The sequence below is a fragment of the Uloborus diversus genome, chromosome 2, assembly GCF_026930045.1.
Source record: "Uloborus diversus isolate 005 chromosome 2, Udiv.v.3.1, whole genome shotgun sequence".
Classification (NCBI taxonomy): Eukaryota; Metazoa; Arthropoda; class Arachnida; order Araneae; family Uloboridae; genus Uloborus; species Uloborus diversus.
This window is the reverse complement of record NC_072732.1, coordinates 112409616-112433391: the sequence shown is the minus strand read 5'-3', so window position 1 is coordinate 112433391 and position 23776 is coordinate 112409616. Positions and strand designations below refer to the sequence as shown.

Below are 23776 nucleotides of genomic sequence, written 5' to 3'. Positions count from 1 at the left end.
ATCGATTCTGCAAATTGTTAAATATGTTTAATTTTGTGAGTGGCGCAGTGGGAATATTGCATACAGTCGAATCCATATTTCGAATTTCACAGGAAAGAAAAAGAGGTTTTGAGATACGAGAGCTTTAAGAAACTTTATAGAAATTTGGAATATGATGGTGAAAATTTGAAATCGATACTAAAGACAATGCGGGCTCTTGATTAAAATTCCTCTGTGTTAGTTTTGTTAGGTATTTATTCTATTTTTATATTATTAAGTGCTTTAGTGCGAGTTTAAGGAATCATTTTGACAGTAAAAGAAACTTTAAGAATATCTTTTTCAAGAAAAAGTCTTATTGCTTTTTGGTCCCTGATTTTTTTTTTATCCTCTTGAGGTTAGCAATTGCTGCAAATCTAACTTGGCCAATATTCTACGATTTTCCTTTTTTCATCACTTGAAAAAATCTTATACTTTCTTTTTACTCCTCTTATTTCGGTTTTCTAAGGAATCACAATTTTAAGAAAGAAAGCAACCAAAGAACAGTACTAATCCAGATAACAGAGCGAAATGACTTTTAACTTGTATGAACTTTAACCATGAACTTGAAATGTTCATCTTAAATGTAAAACCTGTGAATTTCACCCCTTTACTCTTCTTCCAAGAAAGTGCGCGAAACGACTGTCTTTTTGTTAATCTTCCTAGAAAGCCAATAGGGAAGTTGCAACCTATTAAATGTTCATATTTTGACTATTGGATATTGTTAATTGACCCTCAAAACTAAAAAATACATCGCCAAATTTTAAAACACCGCGATTGATTTTTAATGAATTTTTTAAAATCCATGCGTATAAGTGCGCTCTTCTGAAACGTCACGAGCCTACGTCACAGGGCACTAATGGGCAGCCTTCCGCCGAAGATACCCTGCTTTCGCTACGGACATTTTGGACATTTTGAGCGTGCTGATATTTTTATTTTCTTATTTAGATATTTTTATTTTCTTCTTTTATTTTTCTTTTTAAGTCTTATTTTATTTTTATTTTTTTGGTGTTTTCCCATTTTGTCCAAAAATGTCTCCTGGTTTTGACTGATAAGCTTATCTTGATGTGTTTGACAGTTTGGGCCAGTTGGAACCTCACTTTTTTTTTTCATACTTTTAGTGCAAACCAAGTTAGTAAAAATAGCCTTTATAGTCTGACCGCTGATGAGATTGAAAGTCAAACATACAGTTAACAGGCAGAAAATGGAAGTATCTATTAGCTTTCAGGGATGCTAGCTTATGTAGATGTGTGTTAGCATCTAAATTAAGCAGTCGCAGTGAAATGAACAGAACACGCTCATTGGTTTGGATTGACTGGTTTTGACAAGATCCCAGCCCCTTTCCTAAAAATTTTCACTTTAAATTTAATAGAGGGAAAAGAAAAAAAAAAGTTAAATTTTCCATAACATTAAAAAATATATAAAAAAATTTCTTTGCTTTTGTTTTGTTTGACACAAATATCGAACTTGGGGCACTCTATTCCAAAGTATGTAAGATTCACCACCTTTTTTTTAATACTAAAAAAGTTTACACACACAAACACACACACACACACACACACACACACACATATATATATATATATATATATATATATATATATATATATATGTATAAAAGAAGTAACCCCCTTGAAAGTCTGGTCTAGATACGCCTCTGGTAAAAGTTACAGCACCTTTAAACATTTAATCTAGGAACAGCCACTGCTTAAACTACTAACATCTATATGTATTTTATGTATGTTCATTTCATACATGATTTATTACTTATTGAAATTAACAATATCATTCTTCCTGCATGCTTTTTATCATCTAAAAAGAACAATATCTTCAGTTGAAGTTTATGATCCCAGAGAAGATATTTGGTTAAAGATTTGCGAACTTCCTTTTCCTGCCATGGGTTTATCAGCAATTCCATTCTCTGATGTAATATGGATAATTGGTGGTATCACTACACATGATATGAAAAATAAAAAAGACTCCGTTCTGTCATATGTCTACCAATTTTCACCATCCACTAAAAGGTATGTATATTATTTTTGTTGGGAATTCCAAATGATATTATGAATTCTTTATGTTTATTTTGATATAATATTTGGCTTTAATAAATTCCTGGTTTTCTTTTACCTTGCTAAGTCCCAAATGCTAATTCAATGATTGTAACGTATTTCCCATTAGACACGTGCATCATGAAGTGACAAATTTTCTTTTTCAATTGATTGGCTGCTCCTCTAACATCAGGAAATGCAAATGACTCTGACTGACTATATGTAATGCTTCAGTAGCTTATATGCTTTATGATAAAAACTTAAACAGACATTGGCTACCTAATGAACTGCATTTTAATTATTCTCAGATAATGACAAATAGTTAAGGATCGTTCACAAAAATCTGTTTTTGTCACAAATCACTGAGCGGTTGGAAGCAAGTGTTGCAAATTCAGGAGCAATTTAACACAATTAGCTGCATGTCCGTAACTAATTAAAATGCGGCGCATCAAGTCGCTCGTATCTTTTTTAATTTCAATGATATTCAGCTGGAATTTTTTAATAAGGTGACAAATCTATTTGGCTATGAAATTTTAAAAGTTACTAATTGCTATCTTTTGTACATGCTCGATGAGAAACTAATTGCTTTAATTTTTCATATTTCATCAATTTAAAAAATCTTGTTTTCAAATTTGAGTATAATAGTTTTCATGTATGCTGTCAAGTTATCTGAAATTTTGTAAAAAAAACTCTGCATATTATGAGCCAAAAACATCCAAACAAAATTGATATTTTTGAAAAAAATACTTGTAGCTTCGTGGATAGAAGTAACAATTTCAAGAAAATCTATGAAATTATTGTGCATAGGAAGTAAAACTAATTGCTGAAATTTCCTGCTTATTCCATGTTCTTTATGATGATTGGTGATCTTGGGTTTTTCAATTTGTTGCTGGTCCTCGAAATGAATGAATAGGTGATGCAATTTCTATTGAAATTTAGCTGAAAACAGAGGTGGCGAGTGGGGCTTAAAGGTGGGGGGTGGGGGCAATTCTTTTTAGGAAGTTGAAGACTACTTTAGGCTATCTTGAGTGACTGGGGGGGGGGGACTTCTGCTGTTCTCTCGTGTAAATGTTTTGGAATTTTAGTTTTGAAAACGTTGTTTTTGTAGAGTTTTGTTAACGTTTGGGGAATGGAAAGGAGTAACCAGGGTTGTCCCTTGTAATGTTTGTTTTAAAATAAAGTCTATTTACTAATAATAATAACAAAAATGAAGAAGTTTGAACTGTCTTTGGTAATGTAAGGATAAGGCAGGCTCTTCCTGGAAAAAAATCTTAAACTAATGTCTTAAAGATGCAAATTAAAGCCATCTTTAGCAAACTTAGAGCAAGAGGTTTGGTGTTTGCTCCCAGAAATTTTGCAAAGTTTAAAGTGTTTTTTAAACATTTTTTAAAAAATTATTTCAGACTTCTCTTTTACTGACTTAAGGAGGAAAAAAAGGGTTTGGAGGTTCTCCTAGTATTTTTTTTTTTTTTTTTTGAACTGCTGAAATCCTAAGAACTTAGGTTTGAACGTCCTTTGTGGACTTCAAAAAAAAAAAAAAAAACTTTTTTTTTTCCAAGTTCGAGTTTTAAAAACGTAGTTTTACTCTATCTCGATTTTTTTCAATAAAACTGGAGTCTTTATAATGCAAATTTAGACCATCTTTGAATTTAAAGGAAGTAGGGCATGCAATCAGAGTTTTTCTCCTGGAAAGTTTTAAAAATTGAAGTTTTAAAGCTGAAATTTTAAACAATATTTGGTGACGTTTGGGTAATTTCACCCAGAATGGTTTGAAATTAAAACCTTAACGTTGAGGAAATCTTTGATGATGAAAAAAGCGTGGGGGCAGTGCCCCCCCTGCCCGCCGAATTGCCGCCACTAGCTGAAACATACCTTTTATATGACAACAATTGGTCTCTTATTTTTTAAGAAATTTGTAAAAATGTGGATGCAGTTTTATTTTGGGCCGCCACTGTATACTGCCGTATGTAGGTAAAGGGCAGTAATTGCAAATTTTGCATTTTTGTCATGTGTGGTATGTTAGCTTTATTGTACAAGCTTGCTTATTTGGTTTCAGCTGAAAAAAAGACGCGAAAAAAAAAGCCTAATTTCAACATTTCCCTATTGTTACTACTGAACACAACACACATTTCTTACAATGTCTTGAAAACTTAATTCTGCAGATACTGCCGTTTACCTGCCCATGGCAGTATAACCAAAAATTACTCCCCCCCCCCTTATCACACTGATCCAGGCTTTTGTTGGCTTTCCTTTTTTTTAAATAAAAAGAAGAACTTCTTTTGGTTTTGTAATTTATCTTCGCACCTAAATTTGCAAAAAATAACTTCAGAGATTCATGTGATGATATGGTAGTAAGAATTTGACTTTTGCAAGTTTTTTTTTTTTTAATGGCTTATTTGTGATGTAAATGAACGGATTTCTTGTTGACAGCTCACTTGTGTTTCTCAATTTATGCTTTTCTACTCAGAATTAAAATGCAATCCTAGTTTCTGAATTAAGTATGTATTAAATATTGTTGAGGAATACAATAGCTAGTCTTATTTTGTTAAAAAACCTATTTAATACCTTTTATATTTAAATTACAGTTGGACTGTCATGAAATCACTGCCTGAACCACGAGGATATGCTATGTGCACTTATGCTTTTGGTGGTGTCTGGGTGTTTGGGGGTTGCCATCTTTTGAAGGAAGATGACGATACTATGAGCAGTTGCTCTTCTGTTTTTTATTTGCCTTTACATACTAAGCTTTCAAACTGGCAAACAATGTCATCCCTTTCATATTCAAGACATGCCTTTTCTGCTTCATTATCAGGTACTTCTTTATACCAGTTATGTCTAGTTCAGTTTGTCCTCATAGTCAAATTTAGTACAAAACAGCTTTTCCCCAATTTTTGAATGAATGCAACCTTATTAAGTTTTGAATTCCCTCAAATAATTTTAATGTAAGCATTAAAAAGCAAGTAAACAGCTGAAATAATGTAGTAAAAATCAAAATATTAAGTTTCACAACAATGAAAATAAATTCACACTCATTCAATGAAAATAAATTCACTCTCACAGCATAAGTTGGATAGAACAAGGATCCAGTTTCCTGATTTTGGAGGTAGTCATTATTAAAATATTAGCATTGATCACTTAAATCTGAGGGGGGAGGGGTCATAAGCATAATTTTGAGCACAAATAAGGGGTTTGGTTCTGTTCCCCACTGATATCTGGAAATTGAAACCTCCCAAATGCAGTTTTATAGATAATCTTGGTCGCATTAAGGCAGTTGTGACCTGCATGAACCCCGAATCCCCACTTGAGGTCAAGAGATTAGTTTTATTGGCCAAATGGCTATCTGTTTATCAAAAGATTGAATGTATTGAAATAATTATATAAATGTTTAAGTATCAGATGAGAGGAGACACTAAGTTAACTACCCCCCCCCCCCCCCCCATTCCTTTTTTTTTGTGTCTTTGAGCTAAGCTGGTGCTAATTTTTCTCATCATAATACAAGTCAGTGTTAATATTATTTTTTGCTTAAATTTACAAAATTTCCAAAAAAAAAAAAAAAGAAATCAAAGTTAACCCTTGCCAGTGTCCAGCTCGAGCAACAACTTAGTGCATTTTTAGTGATGCCCGAACTGATCTCCTGCCGGAACTAAGTTCGGGCAGGAGACAAATTCGCGTTTTTTTTTTTTTTTTTTTTTTTTTTTTTTGTGAATCCTGAGCGGATTTATTTTTGGCTTGAGAATACTTAGTTCACTATTTTCCTAAAAGATGGCATTAGTTGTACTAGGTTTTTACCGATCATGAGAGCTCGGTAGGTGAGAAGGAGGGGAAGGAAGGAGCGAAAGATGGGAGTGCCGCCTGCTGAGACAATCAAAAACACGTTTAAACAGTTTTGCTTTCTCGTTTAGTTTTTGTTCGTTTTTACTGAGATTATTTGCAAATAATTTACTTTTTTCATAATGTCGGATGCAGAAACCGATGAAGAGTACAGTTTAGGCTCCTTAGGATCGGATACTGATATTTCTAGTGATGAAGATTGCATCGAAAGTGATAATGATAGTGGTATTTCGTCGTGTACAGATTGGAATCCATTATCTTTAGACAATCTTCCTCCTACCCCTCCATGATTTCCATTTCAGCAACCACAAGTAGGTGCAACAATTGTTACATCAAATTTCACGCAGGAAACTGAATATTTCGATCTGTTTTTTGATAGCAATTTGTTGCACATAATTACCATAAAAACTAATAGATATGCAGAGCAATGCATTGACAAACAATATCAAAAAGTAGAGACAAAAGGTGGGTTCTCCCGAATGAAAGTGAAATTAAGATTTTTCTTGCCTTGCGTATATTACAAGGTATTATAAAGAAACCAGCTGTAGAAATGTTTTGATCAAAAAAGGAATGCGTTGAAACTCCGTTCTTTCGAAATATTACGACATATGATAGTTTTCAAATAATAAAAAGATATCTGCATTTTGTGAACAATGAAGACATCGATCTGCAGTCGCATCCTAATCCAAAACTTTATAAAATTTGGCCTTTTTCAGTATCTAAATGAGAAATTTTCTTCTCCAGATCGCGATGTGGCTGTAGGTGAAAGTCGAATGCTGTATAAGGGTAAATGGGGATGGATCCAGTATATGCCTCTGAAAAGATCTCACTTTGGAATAAAGACATTTATGCTATGCAAGAGTAAGACGGGATATATTTTTTACGCTGTAAAAGGCACAAAAATTCATACTGACTTTGCACATCTTTTAATGTCTGGTCAAGTGGTTATGTCACTTATGGAACCACCGTTAGGAAAGGAATATTGTCTGATAACGGACAACTACTATACTTCTCCACAGTTAGCCAATGTACTAGTGCAACAGTATTCTACTGAAACTTCCACAGTCCATGCAATAAGGAAAGAGTTGCCAAATAATTTCTAAAAAAAAAAAAATCCGAAAGGTGATGTTCTTGCATTTCAACGTGGAAAAATTATTGCTATAAAATTGCACGATAAAAAAGATGTTTACATGATTTCTTCAGTCCATACAGCAGAGATGATTGAGTATGAAGATAAAAAGAAGGAAAGAAATTGAAACCGAAAGTTGTTCATGATTATAACAACACAATGGGAAATGTTGATAAAGTTTATCAACATCTTACACACTACCCTGTTGCAAGAAAACGAGGCAAAAAATATTACCGAAAGATAATTTTTCATCTCCTAGACGGATTCCCGGACGGCATTATTTAATTCCTTCATTTTGTACAGTTCCGCAGGAGATGCGAAAAATAATATGAGCTACAGAATAGCAATTGTCGAACAAAATAAGTTGAAAGTTCAGCTTCCAGGACCAGGGCATCCTAGTCTGAACTTGCTACGCCTCACAGGTTGATACTTCCCAGAACACATTCCACCATCCTGGAAAAAATCTGCTCCAACCAGTGTTTTATATGCTGTTGTAAAACCAATGAAAAATAAAAAGATAAGACGTGAGACACGAGTTTATTGCAAAGAGTATGACATAGGCTTGTGCGCAGTACCATGTTTTGGGACATACCATACTGTTATATTGAGCTTCAAATGTTGTTTAATTTGCTCTATTTGAATAAGATGTGTGTGTAATCAATTTTTTTATGTGTATGTACTAATTATAACAATACTACTTATTGCATTTATTTTTTTTAATTTGTAACAAAAAACTATTTTCTAACTTTTATAATGATGTAAAAAACAAAATTATAAACAGGCAAAAAAATTCCCCCGTTTTTGACCATTTTTCAGAAATTCTTGTAACTGTTAAGGGGTTACAAAATAATATTTTAAAATTTTACTGTAATGTTTTTTTTTCTTAGAAATATGTCAGGAAAAAGATCATGATAAAGAAAAGTTCACCCCTGCCTTGTTCAACTCTATGAGCCCAATAAACAGTTTGCAAAAAAACTCATAAAATATTTTTATCTTACCTAATTTGATCATATTGTTGCAGTTAAAGATATTGATATTTCTTCAAAATGTTGCATTAAATGTCTTTTTCCTTGTCATTTTTTAGGCAGAAATTTATATGTTTTTGGTGGTATTGAGTCATCAAAAAGTAGTACAAGTGACAAAGTGGAAATTTATGACCTTAAACAATATTACTCTAAGGAATATGCAGTATTACCAGCCTGCATTGGAGGCAGTAACTGTGTTTATCTAAATCCGCAACATTCAGTATGTATCAATCAAAAATTGTGTAACATATTTGCTTTGTTTCAAGTACACATTTAAGTGCATAGTGAAGTTTTTTTCCCCCTTTTTATTCTTTTCTTAAGTAATCAAAAACATAAGAAATAAAGTTTGCCTTTTTGATAAATATCAAACATTAATTTGGTGAAGTACTAGCTCGGGAATATTTTATGTGACTGTTGCTTGCATACTGAAGTCTTAAAACCTTAAACATGCAATATGCTTTGCACTATCCTTCTTTTACACTTAATCAAATCCATTATTTATTTCTTAATTTGGATAACTTACTTTTACTTTTATGAGTCTTTTAATAGCATTTTTGTTTCCTTTGACCATTTTTCAAAGCTGAAGGATAGATGAAAGGACTTTAGATGTGCAATTTGAACATGACATAATGAAGTTTTTTAAATCCATTGTTTAAAATTTAATCGTTAGGTACTTAAAACGTTTTTAAAGCTCCTTACAAGTTTCTTAGTTTGACCTTTAAAGATGAATATGCACCCTGATTGATTTACAGTCTGATGTCACTTAAATGTGCTAAATAATTCTTGGTTTTTGTTTTGCATAGAACATGAATCAAAACATTCTAGTAAACCATTTCAAATATGATTGAAATTTCCTTAAAACTATGTTAACAGTAATGATTTTGATGCTTAAAAAATATAAAGTTCGAGCTTTTATTCATCTTTTAAATTAGTGTAAAAGTGCTCATAAATTTAACCATCAAAAATTTTATTTCAAAATTAAACTTAAAACTACCAAAATTTTCGAACATAACAATATTATCTATTGATTTATATATTTTTAAAAGTGTTTATAAGCACTTACATTAACCTTTAACATTAGTTAACGTCTAAACCTAAAACGATTTAAAGTAGCAATATTGGTGATGTACCTTTCTTTCTTACTCAGACAATGAAAAATTCTTCAAGTGTGTTCAATTCAAAATGTCAGAAGAAACAGACTTCAAAATATTGTATTAATGAAAAACCAGCTTCTCATTTTAACAAAAGTCCTTCAGAATTCAATACTGCTCCTTGTACTCTACATTGTATTGATGTTGACTCTAATCCAGGGGACAGATCGATTGAAAACATTAACAAATTTGATGTAACAAAATCAGAAAGCACAAATGACAATATGCAAAACCAAATAGTTACTTCAAATGGAAAAAGCAAGGTTACAAAAAGTTATTCTTTATCATTTGTCGCAGAACAAGATAAGTCAAATTCTTCAGAAAAAGCCCTTGATGAATCAAGAGGTGAAAAAGAAGCATTCATTTTGGATTTGAAACAAAAAAACTCTTTAACCTTAACTTCTGAATTACAAAACTGTAGCCTAGATCAAACTAGAAAAAATAGTTCATATAAAAGTTTTGTTAGTGCTCTTGAGCAAACTATTCCTAAGAGTTTTTACATACCAGACGAGGTAGATCTCAGTGAAAATGAAAAGCGATATAGGACATCATTGAATGTAATTGTGAATGATGAAAATCTTAAAATTGTAAAACATGGATCAAAATCTGCGTCAAAGTCAAAAGTATTACAAAAATGCAAGCCACCTTTAAACTTCTCTGTTAGTACTAAAGGATGCACTTCAAGCAGCATTAAATTCTTGCCAACAGGTTATCCATTTACGGCTTGTACATCACCTTCTAAGAAGAAGCAGGAGAGGCATGAAAGTTTCTTTGCATGTGAGAAAAATGACATGTCCAAAAACAAAGTACATAATTCCGTTCATTCTTCATGTATGTATGTGCACTCTGACGAGAAAGAAAGATTGCAGATGCCAATGGCGTCAATTGATGCTATTGATGCCCATGATTGTGTCCGATTTGTATCTTTTCACCCACATTTTGAGAATACCTACAGCAAAGACTCAAAAATTCAGAAGAAATGCTACATAGAGCCCTTCTATAAACCTCTCCTTGTCAAAAGCTTCAGTGATTCTCAAGTCATTGACAATGAAGAGAGTTTAAATGTAAGAAATAATTTTAATGTTGTCTTAAAATGCTCATTTTTTTTTTAATTAGGTGTTTTTTATTCATATTTGTTTACTGTAGCTTTAATGCTTTTCGTAGATTAGAAAAAAGGGCTGTTTCCCATTTTCCAAAAAGAATTTTTTTTTTCTGAAACAGCATGGTCAAAAAATGGGATAAGTTATTATTAATTTTTTTTAATTTTGACTTATTTTCTCGCTTAACAAAATCTGAAACGACATTCAGCCATTGTTTTCATTTTCGCTGCTGACGTCACAAGTGAGCAAATCGCTGGGGTTAACAAAATAAAGTTTCAGGACACTGCCAAACTTCGCTAAATGAATATTTTACTTAACTAACAATTCTCGTTCCCCTAATAAATTGCTCACGGTGTAAGAATCATTAAAAGGCAATATTTTGTCAGAAAAGACAATCAAGCACTCAGATTCAAAATGGCTTTCATCACTTGTGACGTCACACGTTGAAACATTTTGGTTTAAAAATCAGACATTTAAAAAAAATAGTTAAAAATTAAACATTGGGAAAATAACAGTATTTCTAGGGTTCATGTTTTTTTGCTTATTCTACCAATTTTACTGACTAAAAGTAGTTCTTTAAACTGAAGGAAACAACCCCATTCTTGGGAAGAAAAGGAGGTTCCTAATAAGGGGATCAGATAGAAGTCTAAATGCACTCTTTAAGCTACAGATTTTTCTCATTACTTCCAGTAATACTGTTTAATTTATAATAGTTCCCAGTAAATACAATTAAAATGTGTTTTAACCTAAAATATTGAGTATTCTTTTCTTTATTTTATAAAATAGGGAACAAAATCTCTTTCAGGAAAATGTGCAATTAGGATAAATATGGTTTGAAAAATGTATTCTCCCTTGATGTCACCCCTTTTTTTCTATGAAGTATTTTTCAACACTTTGTTTTCTTGCTTTGTTTTTACTTCCTTCTATGAATTAAATGAAGCATTGCATTGATGAAAGTTCAGTTATCAGACTCCACTGGAAATTTTCTTTTTACCCATCTTTACATTCTTCATTTAATTTTGGTTACAAAATAAATTAATTCAATTGTGCAACAAACAACAGCAAACGTTATAAAACATAAACTAGTGACTAATTACAGACACATGTTCTGAAATTTCAAGGAACCCCCTTTTCAATCCGAAAAAGAGTAAGCTTCTGGAGGAAAAGCCATCCGAGAAAAACTATTCAAATCACTAAGACAAAGTAAAGATGTGTTTTGAGTTGCAAGGAACCCACCCCTTTTTTAATCCAAAAAAGACAGAGCTTTTGGAGGAAAAATACTATTCTATATGACTTTTCAAAAGTCATCCAAGAAAAGTCATTTAAATTTTGGGGGGGGGGGGGACATCCACACTTTGGATAGAATAATGGCCAAGGAAAGGTTGGGAATCACTGATGTAGACTACGAAGATTGTGTGTAAATTTTTAAAATTGCCATATTTTGTTGAAATTTATATTCTATGATTTATGTCTTATGTGATAGAATTTTCTTCCATTTTCAAATTGTATGCTTTTGCTTTTTAGGATTGCATTTGGGCTCAGTTCACTAATTATTACGAACAAAAATGTTGATAATCTTATCACCATCTATGATTCCACAAAAAAAAGAAAAATATATACATCAAACTCCATCAATTAAATATAATGATGATAACAAAATTAAAATTTAGTTTTTTACTTTTTCTTTATTTAGTGAGATTTTAATTTTAACTTTTTGCATATTTAAGGAAAAGTATGAAGCAATGCTGTGCAGAAAACATGCATATTCTGAAAAATTGTAAGACATTTAAAAAATATATCCTTATGGACTTATAACTATTCACAATTCCCATAAACTATAGGAGGCGCTGTAGTCTCTGGCTAAGGGCAACTGAAAGAGGTAAAACAAACAAATGCCATAATCCATGACCTGCTTTTAAGCTCAGTGAATGACAGTAATTTTTCATTGTTTATGAGGCTTTTTGTTTGTTATTCTTTTGGAAGTATGTTACACCAGAAACTATAAAGCCTACATTTTTACCACAGAAGAAAAACATAGAGTTGAATGTTTCACCTCTTTCAGTAGCTTCTTAAGTGACCCCTAAGTATTGTATTCAAGCTCTAGCATTGTGAATAATGTAAATAATTCAAAAGCTTAATTTAATCTAGCATAGAATTGTAGATAATAGACTTTTGTAAGATTACCAACTTTGAAAAAAATTCAGCTTTTCGATGCTTTCCTTGATTAACGTCGTTAGTAAAAGCACTTTTTCTCTTTCTTCTCATCATAAACTTGTGAAACTTATATTGTCTTAGGTGGGTAATTAGGTACATGGCCCCACGAAATTTCGCTTGCACTCATATGCAGTGACAATCGTTGGAACTCATGACAACGAAGAGTGCGCTACAAGGAACCTGTTTCCATTACGTTGCCATTGATAGGAGGATGCAGGGGTTCCGTTCAGCGGCTCTTGCAGTCAAAATGGACGATGTCCAATCAAAAATAAACACAACATTTTGAAACGTTGGTGGATGCATGAGCAGATCATAGTTGCATTGATTAAACACAGAAAAAACATAAACTGTTAATGCCCGTTAAGCGTCAGCATCAGCGATATCTAGTAGGGCCATGGTAGGTGGAAAGAGTTTTTTAATTGTTGTCAAAAACAGAAATAATTAATGGTAATAGTAAAGTTAATTTTTTCAGTCTAGTTAACATCACTTTTAAGGCTGAAATCAAGCAAATATAGAAATGTGTAAAATGGACTTATAAAATCTAAGAAACCTTGCAAACCCCCTAGTTTTCAAGGTTTAAGTCAAAATAAAGGTTGAATTAATAAAGATTTTCCATATCAATTATCATTTATATCGAAAGTGAAATCATTTGTGTCAGAAATGAGAGGTTTTAATGAAAATTTGCCTGAAACAAGCATGAAATTCATCATCTTTTTACTTGAGTCATCTAGTAGTCTCGATTTGTCTTTCTTTTTTCCACTCAAAAGTTTTCTTATAAGTTTAATCATTTTATGCTTGTTATTTAAAATATGTTTAAACAATAAAAATGGAGGGAGAAGAGAGTTTGGAACTAACTTCAAAGCAGAATTGAGGTAAAAAGTCAAACTACCATTTCTACTTGTAAATTGCCATAAAAAGTCAAAAATAAACTAATTAGTAACATTACTTTTAAACTTGACTTTTGAAGTTGGCTTCTAAAAGATAAATAAAATCATATGCAACCTTAATTTACTTTAATGTATATATTGAAATGAACCTGCTTTTATCCAATTGAATATTTATTTAAATTAAAATTATTTATAAAAATGATTTTTTAAATAATTGAAATGGAGCCAAGCTTATCTGTATTTTAAAAGAAATAGCTTAATGCTCTATTCAACTGATTAAACAACCTTTGGGGTAACCTGAATATGAAGTTGGTTACAATTTCTTCTGTAGTTAACTAACATTTGTATACATTGCTCACAATGTATGAATGTAACAGTAACTGTACTGCATTCATTATTGTTTGCCAACTTTAAATATTCTGTTTAATAGTTATATTGATGCTGGTTACTGATTGGATTTTTTTTCCGCCTTTCAATGCAATTTACAATTATCTGAGTGGTAAGTTGATTTCTTTCCTTAAGTCTTGTAAACATTTCCCTGTGATATTATATTCTAGACAGATATCAAGTTCCACTCTTAGCATGATTTTTGCAAGTGTTTTTAAATAAAATACTTTTTACTTCTTGTGAAATGTTGATCATAAAAATATCTGTTTTATTAACCATTTCCTCAAAGTTATTAAGAATTACTTTAAATGTAATGTGTTTTCTAGAGATTTGTACCAGAAAAGAAAGGAATATAAACCTCCTACCTTTCCACTTTCCTTACCAACTGTAACTTCTAAGACCATTCTAACTTCACCTGTTATTTTGATACTGGGAGGGGAGAGTAGAAATAAATCGACCAATGATTTTCTTGGTAAGCTATTATTGCAAAATACTTTACTTTTAATTCCTTTATTTTCCTCTAAAAAGTCTTTTGTTTTATGTTTTGAGTGAGCCAATGGTTTGTTCCCATCTAACTAAATGGAGCGTTTCCAAATTTTGTCAGTCAAACTGTTCAATAAACAAAATTTTATTCCATTATATTCGTGGAAACTTCTTTGCTGGCTCAGTAAAAATATGTTTTTTCTTTTGCAAATCATTGTAAAAATATTCCCTAACTCAAACCAGTATTTTCTTAGAAATTTCTTTCCCCTTGTTCAAATTAGAGTTCTAAGGTGAAGATGGTATCCATCTGTCTTACTCTGGTATGTAAGGTAAATAGGCATTGCAACATTTAGTTTTCCAGAGAACTTTTTGTTTTGAAAGAGGTGAGAAATATTATCTTGTTGATTGGTGTAAGATCACAAACCAGGAGATGCCTAAATCATGTAATTTTTGTTGCTGTTTTTTATTTTGATATAAGTAATAACATTAAATTATGATACCAAGTAAATAGCTATGAGTATACCATGCATTCATTTTGTATTTTGTTAAATGTACACCTGTCTGTATGCATTGTAAGATAAAGTGTGACGATCTAAAAACATCATAGTGTACTTGGAGTGTCAGGAATCTAGTACCTTGTTTCCCACTTTTGTTTTTCTTCCACTAAGCTTCATGAGTTTTTGATCAAAACAGTTTAACTTCCTTAATGTACTCGAGTAATGTAAAATTTTTCACTAACTCAAATGTATTTCACTAAAAACGGAAAGTTGGATACCATTGTTTCTGTACGTATAATTTAATGAATGTATTTTAGATGCTTATCGAGTTTTGTTTCCTTTACATCCATTAGTGTTATTGTTTGTTATTTTCACTGTCTTTACAATAATGTTTTGAATACAAAAACTAAACAGCTTTTTCTATTTTTTTTTATCTTCAGGAAATGTAATTCTTCTTTTTAAGCCCCAGGAAAATGTATGGGAGTGTGCTGGCTTTTTAGCTAAACCTCGATGTCATCATACTGCTGTCTTTTTGGCCAACACTTTATATATTATTGGTATGTTAATGTTTGTCTAAAAGTTAATGTTTTATAATAAATGTAAGTGTTTAAAAGTATTTTTAATTGAAATTTTTTTTAAATCTTATATAATGTTTTTGAATGGCAAAAAAATCACCAATGCTTTTAATGCTTGAATTAAACATTTTATTTTCAAATTGTTCTTTACATTTTAATGTTTCTTTGTCATTAGTAAATTTAAAATAATACTGTAGAACTGGGGTTCCCAAAGTGGGTGCCATAGGTGAAGGGCGCCGCCAAGTGCCAGTGTATCTATATAATCGTCCCTGAAGTCCCATTTGTCGAGGAATTTCCCTCATATCTAAAACTGATTAACTATGCAAACAGTATTTCAGGGGACTTCGGGGTGCCATGTCATGTATCTATGTAATACATATGTATATACAGTGAAATCCCATTTCAACTAACTTCAATGGACCCTAAATCTTGTTTGTTGTAATAAGAATTTCCTTGTAGGGTCATTTCACAGTATTTCGGACAAATGTAGAGTCCGTAACATGACACTTGCCATATCTATTTAATTTACTGTTTGATTTTCAAATTGCTTTAATTTGAGTTTGTGTGTTGGTAGGCCTTACTCAAAACGAAATAATGTTCTAATCAAGCAGTAAATTTAAAAGTTATGGCAAAAAAAGTCATGTTACAGACTCTACATAACTGTCCAAAATACCATGAAATGTCCCTGTAATAGAATTCAAGCAATCTTTTGGAAATTAAATCAGGACTAAAAATTAATTTCCTCAGAAATAAAACTGAGTTGTACACTCTAACTTGTTTTTGTGCGGTCTTTTTTTTTTTTTGTAAGAATTTTTTTCTTCTTTTGTACTAACTTTTTTGTGCGGTGTATGAAAATTTCAATCTGATTGGGACTCAATTGACAAAATTATTCATAAAAGGGACAAAGTTATTTTTTATGAAATAAATGATTTTTTTAATGCGATTTTTTTTACACGGTCCCTATTCACCACACAAAAACAGGTTGAGTGTATTGTTGTTCCTTGTTATGGGATTTCACTGTGTATTAGAGATAGACTGGGGTGTTGTGAGAAATATGTACTTACTAACAAAAAAAGATTGCTGAGAAGATCTTGTATTTCTATGTTTAGGTGATTTTCGTTTTTTACACGGTCTCTATTCACCACACAAAAACAGGTTGAGTGTATTGTTGTTCCTTGTTACGGGATTTCACCGTGTATTAGAGATAGACTGGGGTGTTGTGAGAAATATGTACTTACTAATAAAAAAAGATTGCTGAGAAGATCTTGTATTTCTACGTTTAGGTGGTTTTCGTAATGGAAGTTCTTTATGGATTGAAGACATTTGTGCTGAAGTTTTATCATTTAATCATGCTAATAGAAGGTGGAAAATGAAGCCTTCAATGAATCATGACAGAGCATTTCATTCATCTGTCATAGTTGATAGTAAGATTTTTGTCATTGGTGGCCGAAACTCATTTGGAGAGTAAGTTTATCTGTCGAATGCATAAAATGTGTTCCATTGTCTTCTGTGAAAGTTTTATAAAACTTCGCTCTTTATGTAAATTTGAGCACCTGGTAAATTTTGTACTAAGATGTTTGCAGCTGTATTTTTAACACTATCTACATATTCATATTTTACACAATGAAATTAAAAAAAAGGCTTCAAAATATGATCCACGCACACTTTTAAGTTTCATATTTATTTATTTATTTATTTATTTTTTTAGCATGGTGGAAAATGCATAAGGAGGGTTAGGGGAGCAGTCAGGATTTTTAATTTATTACATGCGAAATTTGTATTGTTATTTTTATTTATTATATTTTAAAATATTATATATTAAATAATACATTCTAAAAGTTGAAAATAAGTTCAAATATTATTTTTCTCTACCATCTTCCATTTTGTTCATTTTTACACAATTGATCACTTATATTGTTTTTTTTTTCAATTTTGTATATTTCATTTTGTATATAAAATGAATTGCACTTAAAAAATGTCAAGGATTATTTCCATTCCTTGAATAAAACCTGGCAATATCTTTGAATGTAAGGAATTTTTCTTTTAGACAATATTAATTTGGTACTGACATGCTAGTTGATTATAGTATTGAAACAAATCAAATTTAAAAAGCTTCATTGAATAGTATGTGTTTCAATTTTGTCTTAAATGTCACTTTGAATCACTTCTGAAATGAAGTTGGATGTTGAAAAATTGAAAACTCTGCCAGAAATATTTGCTTTGAGTTGTGCAGAAAAGTTCTTTTAAAGGATATGTATTATTTTTAAGCAATTTTGATGTTATTGAAATTTATTGCTTTAAAACTTATAAATGTTTCTAAGGAAAAGCATTAAAATTAGTTATATGTTAGAAGAGTATTGTAACAGATTAATAGCATAGATTATTAACATAAGAGTTTTATATTTATTTTAGCATTTTAATATCCCAAAATATAATTTCTTTATTGTTGCTTGATTTAAATGCATTTTTTTTTTAAAGTGTCTCAATTTAAGATCTATTTAAATTTTTTCTATACATTAATTTTTATTTGTTAAAGTAATAATTACTTTTAATTGTATAGTGTAAATTAATATATAAGCATTGCTGAGTGATATGTTTTTTATTTTTTAGTATTCTTTCTTCTGTGGAAGTTTTCATTGAAGAAGATAATAGTTGGCAAGAATGTCAATCATTGCCTTATCCTGTTCTTAGTGCTGCTGTCACTGTTATAGGCAATTTTATTTACATTTTTGGTGGAATCACAATTGGAGAAAACAGTGAAATTATTTCTACTCATACTCTAGTGTTTGATCCGAAATTAAATAGGTAATTTTATTGTTCAAATATTCCTTTTGTTCTTATCTGTCACTGTTTAAGGGGGAGGGGGGAAGGAACTTTCAAACTTTATGTAGTTTTTTGTTAATTTGCCTGGGGGAAAAAACAACCTGCTGAGTTTTAAGAAATGGTACTTCAAAAATTCACTGCATTTTTAATGTTTTACAAATATTCTGACTGATAACATACATGTATATGTTTCAGTTGGTTCTTTGGAGCAGAATTACAAATTCCGTGTGCATGTTCCGGAGCAGCAAACTTTTTAAATCATGCCTTTTTGCTTGGAGGTTTAATAGAAGAAAGAGACAATCTACAAAGCATTCAAGAGATTTTACAGTTAGATATATTTTCTCAGACATGGTCAGAGCTTGGAAAGCTTTCCGTTCCTAGACATTCTCCAGTTACAGTTCAGATTGGTATAATTAAAAGCTCTATTTAATCTGTTGCTGTAATATTTTTAGTTGTAAACTGTGCATTTTACGATTTTGTTACACCTTTTTTGGTAAGCGAAAATTGGGACAAAAAAGACTTCATAAAGAAAAAGATTTTGTTCTTCTCAGCGAGAATTATCATAATGTGGCACTTGATGCATTTGCAAAATGTTTCACTAAACTTGGTACTATGGCTAGAAATTTTTTTCCTTTCTAGTCTCGAGGTTAACAATAAAAAAAAAAAAAAAAAAAAACTTCTTTACAAAAATAGATATAACAATAAATTATTAAAGATTAAGAAAAAGTACAAAAACAGCTGAAATGTCAATATTGAGAAAGTATGGTCTTTAACAGGAGACCTAAATAAAATATGCTGGATGTTCCCATTTCCCAAACTAATTCATGATTGTTAAGCAAAGCACGAACTAAATTATCATAAAAAATATATATGAATTCAAGAAAACCATTCTGCATTCATAAAACACTGACTATCAATACCTGGGAGATACTTGGCACTATGTAACAAAAACAAAAGCTTCCAGGGGATGTGTTTAAAATCCTTTATTCCCAAACTCAGTGAAATAAAATATTCCATTCAACAAGAACTATTGCAGGTGGCATCTTTCACAGTATCCTAATTCTAATAGTCTGTTTTATACTTCTAATTATTGAAATAATTTGAAATTAAATTATTTTTGTCACATTATAAACGAGGGTGCATGAAAATGTTATAGAGGCTATAACTAAAAAATGGGACGTGTTTAATCTCCAACATGTTTATCTACAGTTTTGGTTGTAAAATATTTTTGCTCAAAAGAAGACTTGATTCAGTGCACAGTGATTAGTTATTTCTTAATACACTCATTGGTGTACACAATGAACATTATGTTTTGTCCCTTGATTTTAAACTTTAAAATGAAGTTTTTATTTTATAATTAGGTTTTTCTCCTTGTAGAAACTCATTTGTCATGAAGTCTAAAAATTTGTGAATAATTTAAAAGCCTGCTTGCTTATTGTATTCAACTCTATTATAGATTATTTCATTTAGAGAAAATGTACATCATTTATGAGTTGAAATGTAACATAGTTTTGTTCAGTGGAGTTGTTTTATTTATTTATTTATTTACTTTTATGTAGCTTGAAAAGAAATAATAAAGTGGAATGGATAGAATCCTTAAATTGTTTCTATTGCTAGTTTCACATAGTTATATAAATTGTCAAGGCAATAATGCATTGAATTTAAACAAACTGTTATCTTTTATTGTGTACAAATTTAAAAACCGAGCTTGTGATACATATTCAGAGTATGTTTGTGATGTTAAACTTAAGAAACTACACTCAGATGGATGAAACATTATATTCTTTAAATCATGGCCAATGTATTTCCAATGTTTATTTTATTGCTTTTTTGCTAGTCAAGCTCTTAATGTGTATGTAACCTGTGATAAAATTTGGTCTTATCAAAACTCAGACGTTGAGTCTAAAACCTTTGAAAATATCATCTAGTTTAATTTATTGTTTAAAAGACATTACAAAAACTATTTTCTTAATTCTGAAATTTCTGCTAAATTAGTATTTATCCTATAATGTTTCGAAAGTCCATTTCTTCAAAACATGTATTTTAATTGAAATCTGTTGTGTTGATTGAAAGAGTTGATTTATTTAACAGTACCATGAACGTTTTCTTTAATACTTTATGTTTGTTTGATTTTTGTTTAGGTTCTAATATATATGTTATTGGGGGATTCAGCACTCAAGAAGACAAAGCTGTTGCTATTTGTGAAGTTTTAAATATATCTGACGGGACTGTAACCCCTATTGCGCCTTTGCCTCACCCAATCAGTGGAATGGCGGGAATCATCTTACCATCAACAATCACAATAAGTGAAAAGGTGTTATAACATCATTTTTATTATTTCCTGAAACACATTCATATTCATTTTTGTACTATTTTTCCCATTTGTTTCACTGAACCTAATAAAGAATAACTTATAAGCAGTCAATTATTTCTTAAAATAAGTTTATCATTCCCTGTTTATGCATAGATTTTCTCTCTATGTTCATGTACACACAGTAGAACCTCTTTAATCTGAACCCCCGTAATCCGAACGTCAACTAATCTGAACGTCTCCAAAATTAAATATATGTACTGTAAACAAAATTAACTTAGATTTTGTTATAGGGTATAATTTTTTTTTCTGCCTTTCTGTTTTAATTATTCGTTTACTATAGTTTAAGTAAACACTATTTTACTCTGCAAAGCATCTCTTTTTTTTTTGCAACACTTAATTATGATCCATTTTAGTAATGTATGACCCATTTTAGTGATGTTCTAGCTGTTTTTATGTATAGAACTTGTGAAAAGCATAAGTGCTCTGTAATCCAAATGATTTGATAATCTGAAATCCCCTCCGTCCCAATTAGCTTGGATTAAAGAGATTCTACTGTAACTTCAAACCAAACACAGATCTAGGCAGTGAGTTAGGGACCACCTTAAAAGGACTAAAAATAGCCTTAAAATGTGTTTTTGGAATTTTAAGAAATTTCTAGGAAACAGTTATTTGTGCCCAAGTCATATTTTGTAATTTTTTTTAAAAAAATTACACATGACATCAAACTACTCTTAACTCTAAAGGCAGAGCCGGCTGTTGCAGTTTTGCCGCCTTGTACAAATTTCCAAAGTGCCGCTCCCCCTCCCGCCCCCCACGGTACAAAAAAAAAAGGACTTATAAAACTAGTATGTTGTGGCCATCACGAAACTTTCTTCTATATCTTTCTTATGATTCTGATCCCTCTCCATGCTTGACGGAAGCGATATTCCCGACAAAAACAAAATTACACACGCCAAAACTTAACGACCGTCCCAATTCTCGATTTATCGAAAAAGCAAAGCAAAGACTGAAAATTGAAAACTATTTTAAAAACCTTGCTTAAAAAATTAGAAATATTTTTTTTTGTTAACAAACACAAGATGGCAACAGTTAAAAAGTTTAAATCCTCGCGATTTTCTGGTCATTTTCCAACAATTAAAGTCAGGCGAAATACACAGACGACAGTCTATTAGGATTTATCTTTCTTATTGTTGCAATTATAAAGCTATTTTTATTCACACACACACACACACAAAAAAAAAAAAAAAAAACAACTCCATGGAGCGATTGGCGCCAAAATTGAACCAAGGCCTGTTTACAGATGGATTCACATTTATTCCAAATTTCATCCAGAACATAGCATTACTTCTTGAGATATGGCACTCAGAATAGAATAAAAAAGAATGTTCGATTGCACCACCCCTTTTCAGCTATTGACGCCAAAATAGAATCAGCTCTTATACCCTCTAGGTGCTCCTTGTCGATAAATTTTTGTTTGATTCCGTTCATTATTTCTTGAGATACAGCAGTCACAATTGACGACAAAAAACGTTCTATACCGTGGTGCTAAGCACAGATGTGGTATCTGCAGTAGAGCTCAAAATGAGAAATTGATGATTAAAGTTTTACAACTTGTTTCTTTGATTTATGACTTAATTAAATGCTCAACTTGCGGTAGTTGTTTGGTAAATAACTTATCTAAAAACTGTAAGAGAGTATTGTAAAAATCTTAATTCAAAATAATTAAATCTAGTTACGACAAATTTTCCTTTCAAAACCTTATATACGAGGCTTGTCCATAAAATAAGTTCCACGGGCTGCCGCTGGTACTAGGATCGTTTCTATGCGTGGCCAGGCAACAGAGGCAGGTTGTTTGGTTCCCCCACTCCAATACCTCACCAAGCCTACGTCGCTGCGACGTTGAGTCTTGGCTCAGCAGCCGTCAGCGATGGAGCTTCCTCTTGCGTCTCCCGCCAGCTGCGAGTTGTGGTCTGTTATTCGTTTCTTGGCCGCTAAAAAGAAATCGGCAAAGGAAATTCACAAAGAACTTTGTCAAGTGTATGGAGAAGAGTGTATGAGCTCCAGGATGGTGCGCAGATGGGTCAGGGACTTTAAAAATGGCCGAACAGACTTCCACGATGAAGCCCGTGCAGGGCGGCCATCCGTTTCTGATGAAACAATTGCCAAAGTCGAAGCGGCAATGCTTGAAGATCGACGAATTACAGTTCGGGAGCTGTGCGAAAAGGTTCCGGAGGTCAGCAAAACCACAATTGACAAGATTTTGACTGAACATTTAGGCACAGCACTCATCGAAAGATTTGGATGGGAAATGGTGTCTAGCCTACCCTACAGCCCAGACTTAGCACCAAGTGATTTCCATCTTCTCCCCGATTTGAAGAAAAACCTTGGCGGAACCCAATTCCAGACAGATGAAGAGGTACAAAACGCGGTTGTTAATTTTCTACATGGACAGGCAGTAGAGTTCCATGACTCTGGTTTGAAGAAGTGGGTGCCTCGAATGCAGAAGTGCATAGAACGCAACGGCGATTATGTAGAAAAATAAGAGAAAGACTGAACTTTCCAAAAATGTACTTTTCTTTGCAATTAAACCAGTTTTTTGATATGAAAAAAATTTGTGGAACTTATTTTACGGACACGCCTCGTACTAAGCTATTTTCACCGTAAGTGACAATTACTAAGCATTTTTAGGGATATCTGCACAGATACGACAAAAATAGCTTAGTAAAATGTGCTCAATGTATCATTAAATAATACTGAAAACATCTACTTTCTTTGGACTTAGCTGTTTCGCTTTATTTTGTTAATACAAATCTAACAGGATGTACCTTCTGAAAGATACCATTTTCAAAACTCCGGACAGTTAAAATTAATCCATAACAATTTTTTGTTTTTTATATTCAAAGAATGTGTTTTTTATAATGTTTAATTTTCTAGATTCATTTTTACCGAGCATGAAGATAATTTTGACATCAGACGACACTTAAATAAAAATATTACTGGCCGTAGAATGAAATGCGTTTTTTTTTTGCATGAAAGAATTAGATATGAATATTTTACATGCATTTCATTTTTAGAATTTGCATTTTAGAAATTGCATAACCATTTAAATAAAAAAAGCTGAATATTTACTTTAACAATTATGCAAAGTTGTATTAGTTTTTATTATCAACTATTCAATGGTAAACTAATTTTAATATTCTGTGTTACAATAAACTGCTACATTATTAAATATGCTACTTTACTAAGGTATAACAGTCGTATCTACAAATTACTAAGGAAAAAAGTGGTAACTGCACA

The 23776-nt window shown here is 31.5% G+C and overlaps 1 protein-coding gene across 1 annotated transcript in view; it reads left to right on the top strand.

Annotated features, from left to right (window-relative positions):
* LOC129217252 (alpha-scruin-like) overlaps positions 1-20574 on the top strand; it is a 42323-nt gene extending 21749 nt beyond the window's left edge. The window contains exons 5-13 of the mRNA XM_054851526.1: positions 1836-2039; positions 4649-4875; positions 8108-8268; positions 14114-14259; positions 15231-15324; positions 16626-16806; positions 17953-18147; positions 18361-18572; positions 20307-20574. Coding sequence (XP_054707501.1) covers positions 14248-14259; positions 15231-15324; positions 16626-16806; positions 17953-18147; positions 18361-18572; positions 20307-20488 — 876 coding nt within the window. The 5' untranslated portion in view covers positions 1836-2039; positions 4649-4875; positions 8108-8268; positions 14114-14247 and the 3' untranslated portion in view covers positions 20489-20574. The remainder of the gene's footprint in view (positions 1-1835; positions 2040-4648; positions 4876-8107; positions 8269-14113; positions 14260-15230; positions 15325-16625; positions 16807-17952; positions 18148-18360; positions 18573-20306) is intronic.
* The last annotated feature ends 3202 nt before the right edge of the window (positions 20575-23776 follow it).